Source organism: Gekko japonicus, unplaced genomic scaffold (genome assembly GCF_001447785.1).
Source record: "Gekko japonicus isolate JY-2015 unplaced genomic scaffold, Gekko_japonicus_V1.1 scaffold984, whole genome shotgun sequence".
NCBI lineage: Eukaryota > Metazoa > Chordata > Lepidosauria > Squamata > Gekkonidae > Gekko > Gekko japonicus.
This window is the reverse complement of record NW_015176001.1, coordinates 424,409-443,872: the sequence shown is the minus strand read 5'-3', so window position 1 is coordinate 443,872 and position 19,464 is coordinate 424,409. Positions and strand designations below refer to the sequence as shown.

Here is a 19,464-nt window from a genome sequence, read left to right as displayed (position 1 = left end):
ACCATATCCCACTGCAGCAAATTCTGCACACCAGTCACTCTCTGAGTAAAAACATTCTACTTTCTTCCTGTTCTTTTTTTTATTATTATTATTATTTATTAATCAGAAAATAGTTTTGGGGATAAAATAGATAAACAGTGCAATCAAGTAACAATTTCAACACATACAACAACAGATATATATATACTTCTATGATATGTACATAATTTGTAGAGATGGTATTTTTTAGTTTAGACAATAGAGATAACCTTAACTTATGAATAAAAACCAAGTACTAAGTGAACAATTAATTATCTTTGTAAACAGAATTGGTGCTTGTTATAAAGTAATTAAATAGCTTGAAACAATTACTTAAATGATGTGTCAGAATATAGTGTCCTAATTGACTTTTTGCATTAAGGTCTGTAATGGGTGACAATCTTATATCCATTCATGATACTTCTTCCAAGTTTGGGGTATATTCTTCCCTTTCTTCCTGTTCTGACTGTACCGCCCATCAGTTTCGTTAGGTGACTATAAGTTCTAGTATTATGGGAAAGGGAGGATATTCTCTGACCCCCCCCCCACTTTTATTAACTTCTGTTGTGTTGCCATTTAAGCCTTTTAGCTTAAAAAACCCTCTTCATCTTTTCCTCATAGAGAAATTGCTCCGACTCCTTGATTATTTTGCTTCCCCCTTTCTGAAATTTTTTTTTAGGGCTACGGTATTCTTGTCCTAACGTGTCTAGAATGGTACACAATATTCCAATTGTGTTGCATTGTACATGTAGGCAAGAGCATTGTAATACTGGCTGGCTTGTTTTCAACCCCCTCTCAGTGATCCCGAGCATAGTGTTTGCTTTTTTCACTGAGTGCTGTGCACTGAGTCAGCACTTCCATCGAGCTTTCTGCCACAGCCACAAGATCCCTTTCCTGCTAAGCCATCAACAGTTCAGAACCCACCAGGATATATTTATCCAAGTCTGCATCACTCTACCCGACCATCCAGCCACATTTGCTATGTAGTTGGAGAGAGCTTTTTTGAGCTCCTAACAATTCATTTTGTTTCTCACCATCTTGAATAATGTGGGTGTCATCTTGCAAACTTGGCCAGTTTTCTGCTTACCACCAATTCCAGAACGTTTGTGATAAATAGCACTAGTTCCAATAGTGATCCTTGTAGAACTCTACAATTTACTTACTTCCATTGGGAGAACGGTCTATTTATTTTTGTTCTCTGCTTCCTGTCATTTAACTAATTTCTAATCTATGTATGTTTACTGTTTTTAGAAATATTGGTCCTTGTGCTCTCTTTTCACTCACCTTACTAACCTGTATTTGTTTTGCCAGAAACATGTTCTGCTTCTCATTTGCAGGCCCAGCTCTGAAGGGAGAGGCAGGGCACGGGCAAACCCCCCCCCCCCCCCCAGCATGTGAATAATACAGACAACTTACATTGGGTTGAAACTGGCCACAACTTTTATTAGTTACAGCTGTGAGAGCCTTGGCGCAGCATGGGGCAAATGGATCCATTGACTGACCTGCCTGCAGGCTGATTAGCTGGCTGCACCCCCCATATCAGGCCATACCTGATTGGCTAGGCTGGAGGGAAGGAGAAGGGAGGCCGCATGGCCATGGCAGCCTCCCAGGTGTGGCCTGCTATGCTGCGCAAAGCAAGCAGCTGCATCTCCTCCTCTCGCCCCTGCAGGCTCACAAAACTGAACTGCCTAGTAAGTCCAGGTCCATGCTTTCCAGCTTTTGGCAAGGCTTTCACATTTTAAAGGAAGCCATCTTGCCATTTAAGGGCCCTTAAGGCTTCCCTGAATTTGCATCATTTTAGATTTGGGGCTACCGTTCATGAACTGAGCTTCCATTATAGTGGATTTTAATTTCCAAGAATCCTGAAGGGATTTGACCATTCTTTCCTTCCCTTTCGCTTTCCTTTCGACTATACTGTTCTGGGGGGAAAAAATTCTGAAATAATGACGTTCTGTTGGTAGTCCTGTTTGCATAATATTCAAAAAGCCATTGAAGCAGCTTCACTTCTGGTTTATGGGCGTAGTGTTGCATTAGTAATTTATCATAGCAAGGGAAGAATGCAACTTGCAGTATCCTGGTGAAGAAGAATAATTTTCCATGCGCAGGATGCAGCTGTGGTGCAGGGGCACAAGCCCAGGAAACAAATTATGATTTGACTATAGGTAAATTGGTGACTCTTCTTCTCCTCTCATTTTCAACATTCAGCACCTTGATAAGGCTTCATAGTGACACACGCTTGCGTGAATTAAATCTTACAAGCTTTTTTAAAAACTGCAAATTTAGGTAGCAATTCTACTGTCAGCTGGGGAAATGTAACTTCCTGTGTGCTGTTAAATAGATCGTACTGAACCTTGACGCATAAATAGTTAGCCATTTAGGTATTTTATTGTGAAGCACATTCTTATTTGAGAAGCTTAAAATCTTTGTATGTGAGGGGTGGAATATTTTTATTAATCTTTCAGGTTATGAATGATTAACCTTTTTCTCTAGCTTTTATAAAATAGTTCTGTTAACGATGTGAAATGCCATTGTCTTTCTGAATATGTAAACTAAATTCGATAGAGAAAAAGCTTTGTGTAGGAAAAAAATAACGCCCGCTTTTTTATTACAGAGGAAGGGCTGCATGGTATTGTGAGCTGTACAGCTTGCGGGCAGCAAGTGAACCATTTCCAGAAAGATTCAATCTACAGACATCCCGCATTGAGCGTACTTATTTGTAAGGTATGGAGCAATATTAAATATATGGTATCTTACTTACCCTGACAGTTTGGTTTGGAAACACACCTTGCTCCCCCCAAGGACCAGCAGTCACCTGGGGCAGACGACAGGTAGGCCTCTTGTGCCTGAATACATCCCTTATTTTATTTATAATGGGATTAATCCCCCTCTCACCATCCACCCACACAGAGGTTTTTGTAATATCAGGCCTTAATACACTAAAATAACTACTTTCTCTCATAAGCACTTGGGAATACTGGTGGTGGAGGAAAAACATGTACCCTATTCATAAAATTGTCCCTGACCTGGATGATCTGGGCTCATCTGATCTCATCAGAAGCCACACATGGTTGGAGCTGCTTAGTACTTGGATGGGAGATCACTAAGGATGCCCAGGGTTGCTGTGCAAAGGCAGGCAGTGGCAAACCACCTCTGTTCGCCCCTTGCTGTGAAAACCTTGCAGGGTCGCCAGAAGTCAGCTGTGACTTGACAGCACTTTCCATCTTTCCATTCATAAAAGTGTGTGTGGGAGAGAGAGAGTGGAATGCAGTTCTGTGCACAGGACACACGTATGCCTCGTTTTCCCTCTTACCACTTCTTGCCACCCCCTGGCAATGTACAGTTCTTTTCTTTTTGGTGATTGTATGCATTGTGGGGTTTGTAAGTTTGATCAGTCCCAGTCAGGGTTCCCTGTGTACATGGGCAGCCACTCATTAACAGTCTTGCACTGCCCATTGCCCATTGCAAGATTACAGCAGTTACATTCTGCTCAGGATGTGAACTGCTCTGCTCAGTAGGGGAAACAGAATTAGAGGGAACATTGGTCCCAGTCCTCAGGTACACTGCAGCTTTGAGACGAATGGGATATTTCTATGTATTTATTTGGTTTTCAGTGCCATTGTTTACCCCTCAAGGAGAAACACACTTATACCTTGTAGCTTGGTTTATACTAGGAACAGGATAAACAGAAACACAGATCAAGCAATAATAAGTGCCAAATGTAAAAAGGTTTGTTAAAGAAATGTTTCAATGACTATTAAAATGCATTGTGACTGTTTAACTGGACATTTGGTATGCAGACTCACCTTGTTTTGTTCTTTAGCATTACTGTAACTAAGAGTGGTGGCAGCCTGTATGTTCGTTCTCCCCACTCAACAGACCTTAAATGGCCAATTTCCCTTTCTCTAGCCTCCACTACAGGCTAGCACGCAAAGGTTTTCTTGCATTGTTCTCAGTCAAATTTCACTACTTTCAGACCTTCATTTCATTGACTCTAAACTAAACACCAGTGAAAGTGGTTAAATCGTAAACTATCTGATCAACAGGCTTGAAGTGATGTATTTTGAATTCTTCTGTCTCATATAAATATGAGAGACACTCACTGAAAACCTCAGAGGGAATTCACCTCCCCTGGCAACTAACTGTGGAACAGCTCTACTGCTTGGCAGGCTGCCCAGATGCCTACATACTCTGTACCTTTACTTTGCTCACAGAAGTAGTGTTACTTCCTAACTCTTACAGGTTCTTAACATTAACATTACCTTTTTATATAGGACTATCTATGAACACATGTATTTGATAATTTCACACTAAGGATTTTGACTCTTTCTCTACTATGCAGGCACCCCTTCCCCCAAACCTGTTATAAAACTGGTCATTTATAGCATTCATTTTTCTGTTTCTTCATTGCCCTAAAGCTGCTGTGATGAAAGTGAGGGCATGGTTGGACTAGTTTTTGGTCAGTTTCTTAACTTTTTTTTGTAAGTAGAAAGTAACATGGTGTATTTGGGATGATATCTTTTGTTAATCTTTCCCTGGTCCATGGAAAAGAAACCAGTAACACAAAAAAAGGGAAGCCTTCGTGTCTTCTAAGAACATAAGAGAGAAGCCAGTGTTGGATCAGGCCAATGGCCCATCCAGTCCAACACTCTGTCACACAGTGGCCAAAAATACCAGGTGCCTTCAGGAGGTCCAGCAGTGGGGCCAGGACACTAGAAGCCCTCCCACTGTGCCCCCCCCAAGCACCAAGAATACAGTGCATCACCTGCACCAGCCTGAGAGTGTCTATCTATACCTTGTGGCTAATAGCCACTGATGGACTTCTGCTCCATATGCTTATCCAATTCCCTCTTGAAGCTGTCCATGCTTGTAGCTACCACCACCTCCTGTGGCAGTGAATTCCATGTGTTAATCGCTCTTTGGGTGAAGGAGTATTTCCTTTTAACTGTTCTAACCTGACTGCTGAGCAATTTCATTGAGTGCCCACGAGTTCTTGTATTGTGAGAAAGGGAGAAAAGTACTTCTTTCTCAACCTGCTCTATCCCTTGCATAATCTTGCATAATAAACCTTGATCATGTCACTCGTCAGTTGTCGTTTCTCCAAGCTAAAGAGCCCCAAGTGCTTTAAACTTTCCAACCCTTTGATCATTCTAGTTGCCCTTTTCTACACTTTTTCCAATGCTATAATATCTTTTTTGAGGTGTGGTGACCAGAACTGTGCATAGTACTCCAAATGAGGTCGCACCATTGATTTATACAGGGGCATTATGATACTGGCTGATTTGTTTTCAGTTCCCTTTCTAATAATCCCGAGCATAGCATTGGCCTTTTTTATTGTAGTTGCACACTGTCTCGACATTTTCATTGAGTTATCTACTACGACTCCAAGATCTCTTGGTCAGTCTCTGCCAGTTCGGACCCCATCAACTTGTATTTATAGTTAGGATTTTTGGCTCCAATGGGCATCACTTTGCACTTGGCCACACTGAACCCTATTTGCCATGTTGACCCCCACTCGCCCATCCTCAACAGATCCCTTTGGAGTGCCTCACAATCCTCCCTGGTTCTCACCACCCTGAACAACTTTGTATCATCTGCAAATTTAGCCACTTCACTGCTTACTCCCAACTCCAAATCATTAATGAACAAGTTAAAAAGCATCGGACCGAGTACTGATCCCTGCGGTACCCCACTGCTTACCACCCTCCACTGAGAAAATTTCCCATTTATACTCACTCTCTGTTTCCTATTAATTAGCCAGTTTTTGATCCATAAAAGGACTTGTCCTTTTATCCCATGATTTTTGAGCTTACTTAGGAGCCTTTGATGAGGAACTTTATCAAAAGCTTTCTGGAAGTCAAGGTAAACAATATCTATTGGATCCCCCTTGTCCACATGTTTGTTCACCCCCTCATGAGGGGACATGTGAGGAAGAAACTGAAAGTAGAAAGGGTCAAAACTGAATCATTGTTAGTCCCTCGTCAATGTGTAACTGTAAATCGCTCAGAGCCAGCAGCTCTGCAGGATTGAGCGATTAATAAATTGAAAGATTATTATTATTATATTTTAAAGTTAAAAGTGGTTGTGTTGGTCTTTTTGGGCAACTCTCTATTTATTCTGTCTTTCCATGGTTATTCACGAGAGCTTGAGTTCAGGAGCAGTATTTAATATGTTACATTTTGTATAGTCTGGCAATGCAATTCGAAGTTTCTGAAAGAAAAAACTTCTTTTCTTCATAGACTTGCTTCAAATATTATATGAGTGATGACATCAGCCGTGATTCAGATGGAATGGATGAACAGTGTAGGTAGGTATATAAAGAGATTTCTCTCTTTTGTCAAATTTAGTAGGTTAGTAGGAGTAAATTTGGATGTACTTCGACCAGCTTGGTCTTGTTTATAATGTTTATAATGAACCACATAACTAGTTCCCTGCACCCAAGAATATTTTCTCTGTTTCCCAAAGCACAGCCCTGTCCCCAGGTTGCCTGCCAAACTGCTGAGAAACTGAACTGAGGCTCAGAAGCAGTTTGTGATGCTACCTGGGGTTTTGCTGTTGAAAGAAAGAATGAAAGACAATTTTCCAGTAGCAATTTGGATTCTGGTCCAAATTATTAATGTGGTTTCCAGTGAATTTGACATGCATCAGTGATAAAGGTTGAGTGAAATTTTCTGTGGATATGGAATACAATCTTACAGTTTGTGTTTCTGGTAGTAAGAGTAAATTTACCTGATTGCTGAATTGATTTCTAAACTGAGAGTTAACATGTAGGTCCCCAACCTTTTTGAGCCTTGGACACCTTTGGAATTCTGACACAGGGTGGTGGGCACAACCACAAATTGGATGCTGTGGGAGGGGGAGTGCACCCCCCTCGCCAAACACACACAGAGGATGCCCAGTGCTTGGGACTAGAGGAGTAATTTGAAAAAAAATCAAGGGGAAAGGGGAGTGAGAGAGAATAAAAGCCATACTCTGGTGATAGCCGCCGCTGAAACAGTGTTGTTTTAATCTGCACAGCCAATTGGAAGCACTGCTAGGCAGGAGTCCCTCCTGGCCTCACCTGCTTTCCAATAATGCTTGCTGGGCACCTAGAATGGCAGGCACTATGGTGCCCACGAGCGCCAGTTAGGGGACCCTTATAGTAAGGTATTAATATCTGCTCTGTTTACTTCTAGAGGCATAGGAGAAGTCACACTTAATTTGCATTTGGTCTAGCCAGAATTAATGTGCAGCACAGATGCAACAAATCTGAGGGATGGTGTTGGGTTTGTGACTTTCTGTGGGGCAAATGCAGCATGAACATAACCCTAAAGGCATATTTATTTATTTATTTATAAGTTCAATTTATAGCCCTCTCTCCCCGCTTCGCAGGCTCAGGGCGGCTTACAATCGGGCACAAGCCCATATATAAAACATATTTAAAACCATTTAAAATCTCTACAGTATAATTCCCTTGTTAATTAACAACAATAATAATAATAATAAGTGCTCTAGGTATTCTTATGTTGCAGAATAGCACTAAATCCTCTCCCCCCCCTGTAGTAAAACGAATTAACTGGTTTTAAATGTAGATGAAACTAAAAATAGTTTTTTGTGTGTGTTGACACATTTTATAAAAAAATTTCACACTTCAATTTCAGATGGTGTGCTGAAGGTGGAAACTTAATTTGCTGCGACTTTTGCCATAACGCTTTCTGCAAGAAGTGCATATTGCGCAACTTGGGTCGAAAGGAGCTGTCTACCATCATGGATGAGAATAACCAGTGGCACTGCTATATTTGCCATCCGGAACCATTGCTGGACCTGGTTACTGCCTGTGATAGTGTGTTTGAAAATTTAGAACAATTACTGCAGCAAAATAAAAAGAGAATCAGAGTTGAGAATGACAAAAACAAAATGTATGACAATACACTTAAATATTCCTCAAAGAAAAATAGCTGTAATGGAGAAGAAAAGAAATTAGGTCATTCATATTCTGGTGCTCTAACGTATTCCTACAAAGCATTAATGGTGCCAAAAGACTTGCTTAAAAAAACAAAAAAACTGGTTGAAACAACAACAAATATGAACACTAGCTTTGTAAATTTTTTGAAGGAGGCATGTGAAAACTCTGAAATAAACTCAAAAGTACGCTTACGTCAGCTGAAGGCATTTAAATCTGTGTTGAGTGACATCAAAAAGTCTCATTTGGCATTAGAGGAAAGTTTGAATTTGGAGATCCAAGCTCTGGATGCTAAATTTCTGCAAAGAAACTCCAAAGAGAAAGAAACTAACATTAAAGCAGAATATAATGAAGTAAAGAAAACTGAAGAAAAGGAACTCAAAGAGCATAAAGTTACACTGGAGATCAGTGAGCATACGAATCAGAGTGTACCCGTAATCGAACAAACAGTCAGCAGAAAAGCTGGCTGCAAAGATAAAAAGTTGGGGAAAGCTGAAGAGCTTCAGTATGAACCCCATAATGCTGAGGCAACAGATATGGACATTGTGTCTGTTCCCTCATCTGTTCCTGAAGATATTTTTGAATCTTGTATGGAAGCACAGAAAGCAGCAGGTGCAACAGATCAAGGGACAACAAATTCATTTATAAAATCTAACCCTACTACTAAGGACAGTAAGGGGGGGAAGAAGTTGATGCAGTCTACCAAAGTAACTAAAGAGTTGGTTGTAAAACTGACACCAGTTTCCCTTTCCAGTTCTCCTATGAAAGCTGAAGATCCAGATGGAAAGCCAGGAAAAGGTGTTAAGAAAGAAAGTGGAAAAGAAAATTCTAATAGCAGTACTGAATGTCCACCAGAAAGTGAAATAGTTTCTTTGGTAGAAGATCCTGATCTCAGGCGGTCTCCACGTGTGAAGACAACGCCTCTGAGGCGGCCAGCAGACATTAGCACACTGACCTCTAATTCAGAAGAGGACAGCAATGACACTCGCCATGGAAAACACAGAAGAAAACCAACAAAGCCCAAAAGTGAAAAAGATGGACTGAGTTCTCCTGATAGTACTGTACTTTCGGATTCAAAGAAATTAGACAGAGTGGACCAAAGTTCTGATTCTGATGAGGTGCCTGCTGTCCTCCAAGAAGTAGCCATGATGAGCCATAGTTCTTCAGATGTTGACAGCAGTGGTGAAGTACCCAATGATGTCTTAAATGACCTACAGAGGCAACCAGTGAAAGAAGATAATGGAAAGCGAAAAAGAAAAAGTTCCAGTTCTGGGTCAGAATTTGATGCCAAAAGAGGAAAGTCAAGTAAAGTTTCTGCTAAAAAGAAACGTCAGAACTGTTCAGATTCTTCCAATTACGATTCTGAGGTGGTAGAGGGCTTAAATAAAATTGAATCAACAAAGAAAGCTATAAAAAAAGACCCAAAGAGAGACAATTACGAGTCTTCAGAAGAGGAATCAAGTAAAAAAGGGAAAGGGCATTCACAGCAGCAAGAAGGTGGATCATGCAATGAAGTTGATGATGACGAACTGTCCGCTCCAGATGAAGGCCGACTAAGTAATTCTTTAGAAGAGGCATCTTGTAAGGAGACAACTGTTAAGGAAAAGCAAACAAAGGATTTCAAAGACAGCTCCTCTAAAAGCAAACAGGATACCTCATCTGAAAAATTAGGAAGTAACATTTCAGAAGACACAAGCAAATGTTTGGCAGAGGAAGGACTGGATTCATCTTCAGATGATAACGGGCAGTCTCCCAAGCGAGAACAAAGAAATGAATCTTCAGATGATGCTAGAAAGAAGGCTAAAAAAGGCACAAAAGAGAAGAAAAGTGTGACCCTGGGAGAAACCTCTGCAAAAGGGCAAACTGGTTCCTCTTCTGAAGTTGACAAGTCTTCTCCTGATAAAGAGAGCTGCAGTGCTTCAGGAGGTAACAGTAAGAAGCAAAGTGCTGTTGAAGGAAAAACAAGGCGGAACCTGAGAGAGAGAACATCTAAGAAACTTCGGAGCAATTTTGCAGACACTAAGAAAGAATTGGCCATTGATACTTCAGATGATGATAATTTAAATAAAAAAGGAAATGGTGCTAAGGAAAAGAAAAAAGCAAGTTCCAAAAGAAAAAATTCAACAAAAGTGAGCAGTGACTTAGTGTCCTCTTCTGATGAAGAGTTCTGTGAGGAGAAAAAGAAGAAAAAAAGAGGGGCACCCATTAAGGGAAAGAAAAAAAGTAATCCTAATGAGAGAGGAAGAATTGATACTAAAAAAACAAAAGATGAACCCACCAGCAGCAGCAGCACATCATCCTCATCAAATGAGGCTGAAAACGACCACGTAAACTCAGTAGGCGAGGGAAGCAGCGATGAGCAGAAAATTAAGCCAGTGACAGAAAGCTTGTTGGTGGCTACGAAAATAGGATTCTGTCAGTCTTCAGGTGTGCACAAGATTAAGTTTAAACTATGGCTATTTTTTGTTCATGCAGTGCAGTTCTTACTGTTTTATAGTTTTTGTTCGTAATCTAGACAGTATTTATGTCAGCAAAAAGTAGGCCACAGAATCATGGACTGCACTGAAAATATTCATTTTGTAGTGCAATAAGTGTGTTTAGGGTCTTGCAGTTTCAAGAACGCAATAGGAGCAGGGCATGAAAAGCCTGTTGGATCCTGTTTCTTTCTTAAAAGAAGTAAGATTAGTATTCTCACAAAGTACTGCTGTTTTACAGATAATTTCAAGAGGTGTATTTCTCCTTAAATATTTGGGGGCGGGAAGTTCTTGGAATGTCTTTACATTTTGAGTGGTACAAAAGCACATAACATATCATACAAAAGATCAGCATATTATTCTGATCATGGTTGGATTTTTAAAAATTCCCACGAGCATGATTGACACTTGGTAGTTGTGAAACCGAAAAATAGATTCAGGGTAGTACAGTTATAGCATGAGAGAAATCAAGTTAATTCTTTAATCTGAATGCTTAGACTGGAAAAACCTTTATTTTAAGATAGTTTTTGGTAGGTATAATAATTTAAAAGTGTTAAGATTAAAATTTTTAACTCTCAGTTTCGGTCTAACAGGGATCTAAAGGGATGTGGGAGTTGTTGGATTACATCATAGTGAACAATGGTTGTAGATGTTTTGTGTGGAAAGAAATCTAGTGGGCTCCTTGTAGTTCTTACTTGAAACTGTTGATGGCTAGAGCTTCTCTAGCAGCATATCCATATATCATCTGTGGTGGGGCTGTGGCTCTGTGTTAGAGCATCTGTTTTGCATGCTAAAGGTCCCAGGTCGAATTCTGAGCATCTCCGAGTTGAAAGGATTGAGAAGTAGGGGATGTGAAGGATCTTCACCTAAGATCTTAGCCACTTCAGTCCATGTAGAAAATAATGACCTTGATAAACCATTAGTTTGACTTCTACAAAACAGCTTCATGTGTTCACACCAAGTTGTCTTACTTTTGCTAGCCTAGGGTTAGAAAAGAGTCCTGGGAAGTGTGGGTAGGTATGGAGGCCAGGTGGCAAGGTGCTGTTCAGTTGTACCTTACTGAATACCTAATGGGGTGGGCCATGACAGCACAAATGGATGGCAGTGGGCTTGGGTATGTCCTAATTTGTTGCATTGCTAGATGTGATGGTGGGTTCCTTGTTCAGAAAGCCTGGCAAATAGCTCCCTCAAAATTTGAAACATCCACTTGTTAAATCATCATAATGGAAGAAGACTTAGATTTATTGGGTGTAATTGCCCCAAATATTTGAAGATTGATTTATTAATGAGTTTTCACTATAATGCTATTGAGTATGAATCACTTATGTTTTTGCTTATCAAAAATTGGGGATATTTTCTTGGCAATATAAAATTTGTATGTTTGTGTGTATGTATGTATATAAAATTATCTTTCCAAAGAAGAGAAGCAAAAATAGGAAGCCTTAGTGGAACCTGTGAAAAGTTCCTTGTGTACTTCCACATGAACTGTCTACTTGGGGGGGGGGGGGGGGAGGCAGGTAGAAACATTCCAGTGTCAATAAAGCACTGACACTGCCTAGATAATTCCAGAATTCCTGATGGTGCTGTTGACTAAAAAAATGCTTGTACATTACCTTCTTTGAAAGAGCAAGGAGATGGAGGTATAATTCTTGCTCTGTACTCTGGCAGAAAATAGCAACATAGCTTTGTTTTTTAAAAGTTTCTAGCCCTTGGCTTCTCTGCATAGGAAGGGGGTTCTCCAGCAGAGGTTCTAGTAGATGAACATTGGCAAGTATTTTGGTGTTCTGTAGCACTGAATATGACGAGCACCATATAAAAACATGTTGTGATTTTTACCTGATTGAGAGAACCAAGTTTCTGGTGTCTATGGACACCTTTGAAACAGACATAATTTCCATCTGTGCCAAGGAGAAGCCAGGGACAGAGGCCCTTGTGGCCCTGGCCATACTAGGTGCTGCTCTCTTTAATCTTGCCTGCATCGGTAGCTCAGGAAAGCAAGGTCAGGCTTAACGCAGGAGCCTGAGTGTCTTCCCAAAAAACCCCGGCACATTCCTTGGTCTCCAAGGTAGTAGTCAAATCTGTCTCAAAATATCTCTGGAACCATGGTGGCTCTTATGGACAAGAGGAATTATTCTTTCATTATTTATTTACAGTCCTTTCTCACTGAGACTTGAGGCACATTGCACATTGTAACTCAGTGCAGTCGATAGGTTGAACACATAGTCAGCAATGTAATAGGACCAGGATAACAGAAGTTTGAAACAAAGCATAAAGAAGAAGAGAAGAGATTGGATTTATACCCTGCCTTTCACTACCCAAAGGTGTCTCAGAGCGGCTTACAAACTCCTTTCCCTTCCCCTCCCCACAACAGACACCCTGAGAGGTAGGTGGGGCTGAGAGAGCTCTTTCAAGAACTGCCCTTTCAAGGACAGCTCTTGTCAGAACTATGGCTTGCCCAAGGTCATCCAGCAGCTGCAAGTGGAGGAGTGGGGAATCAGACCCGGTTCTCCCAGATTAGAGTCCGCACACTTAACCACTACACCAAACTGGCTCTCCAGTAAAGCATTGGACATATCTTAAACAATGCAGAACATGATATTACATAAGTAGAAAACAGTGTAGTGAGAGCTAGTACAGCTAGTGGGTAATACATACTATACACAGTGGTATATTCTTCAGTCCCATTCCCTTTATAAAAAGCACCTTCCTGAACTATTCTGTTATAATATGGCCCTATTATCTTTAGAGGAATGACCTCTTGAAAAACATGTAATCTGCAGAATGAGAGAAACATGGGAGCCTTCCTGACCTCTTCAGGGGGCTATTCCACAATGTGGGAGCTGCAAGCGCAGAATGCATGTGTTGTTGACAGTGTTCCCTCTAAGCTGAGTTAGTGTGAGCTAGCTCACATTTTTTTAGCCTCCGGCTCACACGTTTTTGTCTTAGCTCTGGAAGGATGGGGCTCCAGAGCAAACTAATCTATGCAGCAGCCAAATCGCTCGCTCACAACTTTAATGCCAGCAGCTCACAAAGTAGAATTTTTGCTCACAAAACTCCAAAGCTTACAGGGAGGTTTGGTGATCTTGCCCGTGATGGCGTATAGAAGGATAAGCTGTTCTGTGGATTTGAAGATCTGAAGCCATGGAGGGCTTTCCGTGTTGTGATAGCCAGTACCTTCAGCTGAACCTGCTGACTGATGGGCAGCTAATAGGCTGACAGGAGAATGGGTGTAATGTACGTGCTCTGTCTGGCTCCTGGTAATAACTGAATGGTTGCATTTTGTACCAAGTCTTGTCTTCAAGTTGACTTCAAGGGCAGACTCATTGCGATAGTTAATTTTGGTATGGATCCAGGTGGTCAGAGTGGCAGTCTAGGTAGGGGGCCACCTTCTGGGCTACATGAAGCTGGAAGAAAGCATCTTTTGCAGGCTGTATTAACTTGTTTCTCCAGCAGTAATGCTGGGTCCACTATAAACCCCAAGGCTTTTAGTCAAGCCAGCACGGGTCAGCTGAACCCCATTGACGGTGGCAATTCAGTATGTTCACTCTTAACCACAGCAGGCAGTGGCTCAAGACTTCTGCTGCATCACCAAGAGATTTGGATAGAGAGATTTAGAGCTGGATGTTATCAGCATATTGATAAACACCCAGTTCCAATACTAAGAGAATTCCAAACGGTAAGACCACAAAGAAGAAAGCAAAAACACTCCCCCCCCCCCCGGTTGTCTGCTGTTGAAAATTTTAAAGTTTTATGTGACTAGAGTCTATTTAGGCTGTCAGTGGTTGAAACATCTGCCCCATCCCTGCAACTTAGACTGAAGTGTGCATGCTGGAATCTGAAGGGGAGAAGCTGAAACACACTCTGCCATAGAGTCATAGATGGGAGTTTTGTGGGAGGGAGGTTCAGGAGTTGGTCTATTGGGGATGGAGACAGTTATAAGTTGTTAAAACAGCAAAGGTCTAAATATTAGTTTACTGAAATATTGTTTACTGTATAATTTTAACAAAACAAAAAAGAAGTGCCAAACTGTTCTTCACATTCATTCATGGATTATGTGTCCAGAAAATTGATTGAAAGACAGGAAAGTAAATCCTTGTTTCAGTAGTCAAGAAAATAAATTCCTAGCCAGCCAGAAAATATAGCAGTGAAATTTATTTGTTTTTTTTAATTGGATTTGTATCCTGCCCTCCCTACATAGCAGGCTCATGATTGTATAATCGACAAGGGACAATCCTCTTTTGGCTAGTAGGTACAATGGAGGTAAAGGAGAAAGTCCTTTCTTGTCAGTAATCCTTTTGCAGAATATGGGCAGGTAACAGTAACGTTACTTTTTAATTTCTTGGCTAAGTAATAATTGGTGTAGTTTTTCCCTTAAGGGCAAGAGTTTTTCAACTTGTACTGAACCTGGGTTTCATCGCAACTCGGTCTTTGACTCTCACATCGCATATGTGTACACGATCTTCCAGATGGCCACCTCCCCCCCCCCATATAAATATAGGAATGATGATCAGAATTTAGAGAGATGCTGTTCTGTTTCACTCCTGTCGTCTCTACAAATTAAATACATTCCAAACTGGTCATACCTGTAGGGCATAGTGAGAGTCTAGAACTTTTCTTAATTTAAACATCTGTGTAGATAAGCATTACTCTGGCCCTTGTTGAGCCAGCTATTTGGTTATTTCTGATCCATGATCAGACAAGTAACCAGACAAACCTTTTCCTCCAGACGCCTGCACTGTAGCCATCCTTTTGCGGTTGTACATTTAAAACACATGCAGAAGACGTTAGATCCTGCTTCTCCTGATCTGAAATAAATTTTCAAGAATTCCGTAGCGTATGCTATGCACCATAGTGTCTAATGACGCTTTGCACCTGATTCCAGTACAGATTTGGATCATGACTTGGGCTCCTGCTCTTTTGAGGGCTGCTCAGAATACTTTCCCTGGTTTGTTCTACTCAGGAAAAAAAGTTCTGTGGATGACAAAAGTATTTGTGGAGACGGTTAAGAGCTTTGGGGCTAGGGTGCTCATGACTGAGCTTTGCTGTTTCAAAAGCCTGTTGGTGTAGTGGCCAAGAGTGCCCTCTGTCCACTGTATCTTGTTGCCTACTTTCACCTTTCTTAGACTCAGCTGATCTGTCTATGCTGATCCATGCTTTTGTGATCTTACTTTGGACTACTGTAATGTGCTCTACATTGGTCTGCCTTTGAAGACAACCTGGAAACTTCAACTGGTTCGGAATATGGCTGCCCAATTATTGTGATGGCTAGCCAGTGGGAGCACATCTTGCCTATCTAAGAATGGCAACATTGGCTGCCAGTTTGGTTAAATGTTGATGGCGACTTATAGACTCAGATATCTATATTGTTTATGATAAATATATGGTTGTTTACTTTGAAAATTCAAAATTAATCATTAAATAAAATGGAATATGGTGGCCCAATTATTGTGATGGCTAGCCAGTGGGAGCATATCTTGCCTATCTAAGAATGGCAACATTGGCTGCCAGTTTGTTTCCAAGTCTAATTGAAGATGCCCTTTGTGGCCTAAGCCCACATTTCCAAAGGACTGCTGCCTCCTGTTATGTCCTCCTGTGCCCAAATGTGGTCTTCAGGCTGCCGCCTCCTAGCTGTTCACCTGTTTGCCCGCCTGGCATGAGCCAGAATTTGCTTGGCATCAGCTGGAGTCACCACAGGTGAGGGGAGCATCATCTTCAGAAATTTTTAGGAGATGCTGCAAGGCCATTTTATTTCTCAGGTCTTTTAATGGTGAATAAACTGTAGGTATTTTTCAGGAGAAGGAGAGCTGTTTGGGGGTTTTTATTTTATTTTTATTTGTTTTATTAAATTTTTATCCTGCCCTCCCCGCCGGTTTGGTTTTGGTTGGTTTTAAGTTGTAATGTTGTTTTAAAATTATGATTTGTCAGCTGCTTTGAGCCACAATGAAAGACGGTTTATAAACACTTAAATATTTTAATAAATAGATATGGTGGTGTCCTCATTTGGATCCCGTGTTTGAACTGCTGGATGTGAGGATGCTGGTACCAGTAGTCCTTACTTTGTTTCCAGTTTTATTCGACATGGCAAAGCAGTCTTTCTTGCACAGTGTAGTTACGTCTAGAAAGATGTAAATAATGTCAGCATGTTACCTTTTTAATCAGTATCTGAAACCATAATATGAAAAGGGGTTCTGATTCTGGGTTAGGGGGAGCCTAAGTTAACTTCAGTCACACCACTGGTGCCAGTGTGCTCTGTAGGCAAAAGGAGGGAGAACTCCAGGAAATGGAGCATAGCCATGTGCTTCATAACGGGATTTTGTACTGGGAGAACAGCTTTGGCAATATATTGGTGTAAGTGGGGCAATGGAAGTATTTTATCCACAACTTAAGACTTTGTTTCAGGGTTCTCATTCAGTAGATTTTGGCACAGTTTGACAGGAATTCAAACAATCCTCAGGTCTTGATGACACGAATATTATTAATGGCTTGTGCCAAAGTACAGAACAGCTCTACTTTGTAGTCTGTGGTTTATAGCTTATTTTAAATATTACTCCTTTTACTCTGCAGCTTAGATTAGGCTTCTTGTAATTATTGTTTTTATGGTTGAATTGTTTTATTTGTGATTTTGTTGTTTTGCTGATAACTGTAAGGTGCCTTGAATGTTTATGATGGAAAGGGAGATGTGAATGTTTTAAATTGAATTAAATACAAGTATTTATAAACCACCTAGTTTCTTCAGTCTAACGCTATATGCCAGAGATCCCCAACCTTTTTGATCCTGTGGGCACCTTTGGAATTTTGATGCCGCTTGGATAGCCCAGGCTAGCCCGGTCTCATCAGATCTCAGAAGCCTTGCTGGGCAAAAGCTCCACCTAGCCCGGCCCACTTTCTAAAACCACTTGGCGGGTGTCAGAAAAGATGATAGTGGGCACCAATGCACCCACGGGCACCAAGTTGGGGACTCCTATATACTATCACATACTGGCTCTGTAATAACATTTGTATATGCAATTAAAAATGACATGCTTCCCTTTTGATAGTGTAAAGGAAAGGATGGGTGGTATGTGGAATCCTAACTGGGAGCCATGTGAGGTAAAACCTGATTAGCAGTGTGGTATGTTTTAAACGAACATGGATTTCTATTATAAAATAACACGTTTTGGTAATGTTGAAAATTGACTAGTCACATTGATATACTCTTATTCTTGATGTAATTCAGTATTATGGAAGGGAAGTATTTAGGTGTTATAGCACTGTTGCAGTTAGGGTTATGCCAAGCATATATTGGCAGTAAAGTTTGTATATATCTTTATCACTAAATGATTAGTGTTATGTACCAGCCCTCAGGGAAGAGTTGAAGGCCTTTGCAATTTCTGAACAACCTGAAAGTGACCATCTCCCGTTGACTTTGAGGTTGGGTGCCTCTGTCAGTCCCAGTATGAGGGACTGTCTGAGAGTTAAAGGTGGCAGTGTGTCACCAAAGCTACCTAGGGTTAGCTGGTCACAGAGGACTGTGGAAATTGCCAAGCTCCTGGTTCCCAGTAATTCAGATAGGTTTGTAATTCTGTCTGAGAATACATCTTTAGAACGGATCTCATTTTATGATAAGCTTGTTAACGACCTCTCCGGGATCATGAGGCTACAAATAAAGCAACAAAGGGCCAGTGGGGAAGCCATTAGGCATGGGTGGTTCGACAATGAATGTCAAGTGATGAAGAATCACTTATGTGAGATTTACCAATGTTATAGGAGGTCAAATTTAGCACAACCCCCTCCAGAATACTTCGAATCCAAAAAGGCTTTTTACCAACTTTATAAAAAGAAGCAGAAAAATTTATGATTAAAAGTTGGAAACCCCTCTTGCAGGCCACAATTAATAATGACTCAAGGGAATTTTGGGCCTTAGTAGCCGAGTCCATGGGAAGAAAGGGGTCAGTAAACAGCTTAGTTACAGCCCACGGCTGGTACAATTATTTTTCAATGATTTTCCAGGAGACCAGGCACAATCCCGAAGAGGAGCTTGACATTCGTCTGGACGATTGCCCCAGTTGGGCCCCTGTGCAGATTGAGGAGACTGAATCTTTAATTGCAGCCCTTAAATTGGGAAAAGCTCCAGGGCCTGATGCTATTCCACCTGAGGCTATGAAGGCTTCTCAGTGGTGGGCCCCCTTCCTAGCAGCCCTTTTTATAGCCTTAGAGCGGTCCAGTGCAATACCAGATGATTGGAAGAACGCCATATTAGTCCCGATCTTTGAAAAAGGTGATCCTCAGCTCCCAAATAATTATAGACCAATCAGTCTCTTATCCATTATGGGGAAGCTATATGCCAATTACTTAACTGATAAACTGAAATCTTGGATATCAGACCAGCAAATTTTGGGGCCGGAGCAGGAAAGGACATAAATTATATGCAGCTTTCTTAGATCTCAAGGGAGCTTTTGATTCAGTGCCCAGGGATATCTTGTGGAGATAACTGAATAATATGGGGATTGATAAACGTCTGCTCTTTTTGGTAAAAAAATTCTACTCAGAAACTACTTGCCAGGTGAGATACTCAAAAGAAGGCAACCTAATACCACAAATTGCTATTTCAGTGGGTGTCAAGCAAGGTTGTATCTTGGCCCCAGTATTGTTCAATCTCTTTTTGAATGATCTGGTACCCTTTAGGAGGGGTGTTAACGGTTATTTCCCCAAGCTAAGAGTAAGACACTGCCCGTTACTGTTATATGCTGATGACGCTGTCCTTCTGTCACTTTCAAGGGTTGGGATGAAAAGGATGCTAATGCACTTTTCAGTGTATTGTGATAAGAACCTGCTGTCCCTCAATTTTGATAAGTCAAAAATTATTGTGTTTGGTCGGAGTTGGAAACCCCTCTAAATGGACTGTTCGAGGAAATCCTATCGAACAGGTGAAGATTTTCAGATACCTTGGTATACACTTCCATTACAATGCTAACTGGGTCTCCCAAACTAAGGAGGTTGTAAAATCAGTGAATAGCAGTGAACTCACAATTTCCCTCTTTTATTATACGAAAG

The 19,464-nt window shown here is 41.0% G+C and overlaps 1 protein-coding gene across 2 annotated transcripts in view; it reads left to right on the top strand.

Annotated features, from left to right (window-relative positions):
- ATRX (alpha thalassemia/mental retardation syndrome X-linked) overlaps positions 1 to 19,464 on the top strand; it is a 171,502-nt gene that overhangs the window by 56,693 nt on the left and 95,345 nt on the right. For both annotated transcript variants that reach the window (XM_015426440.1, XM_015426439.1), the window contains exons 7-9: positions 2,630 to 2,739; positions 6,255 to 6,322; positions 7,656 to 10,384. In XM_015426440.1, coding sequence (XP_015281926.1) covers positions 2,630 to 2,739; positions 6,255 to 6,322; positions 7,656 to 10,384 — 2,907 coding nt within the window. The remainder of the gene's footprint in view (positions 1 to 2,629; positions 2,740 to 6,254; positions 6,323 to 7,655; positions 10,385 to 19,464) is intronic.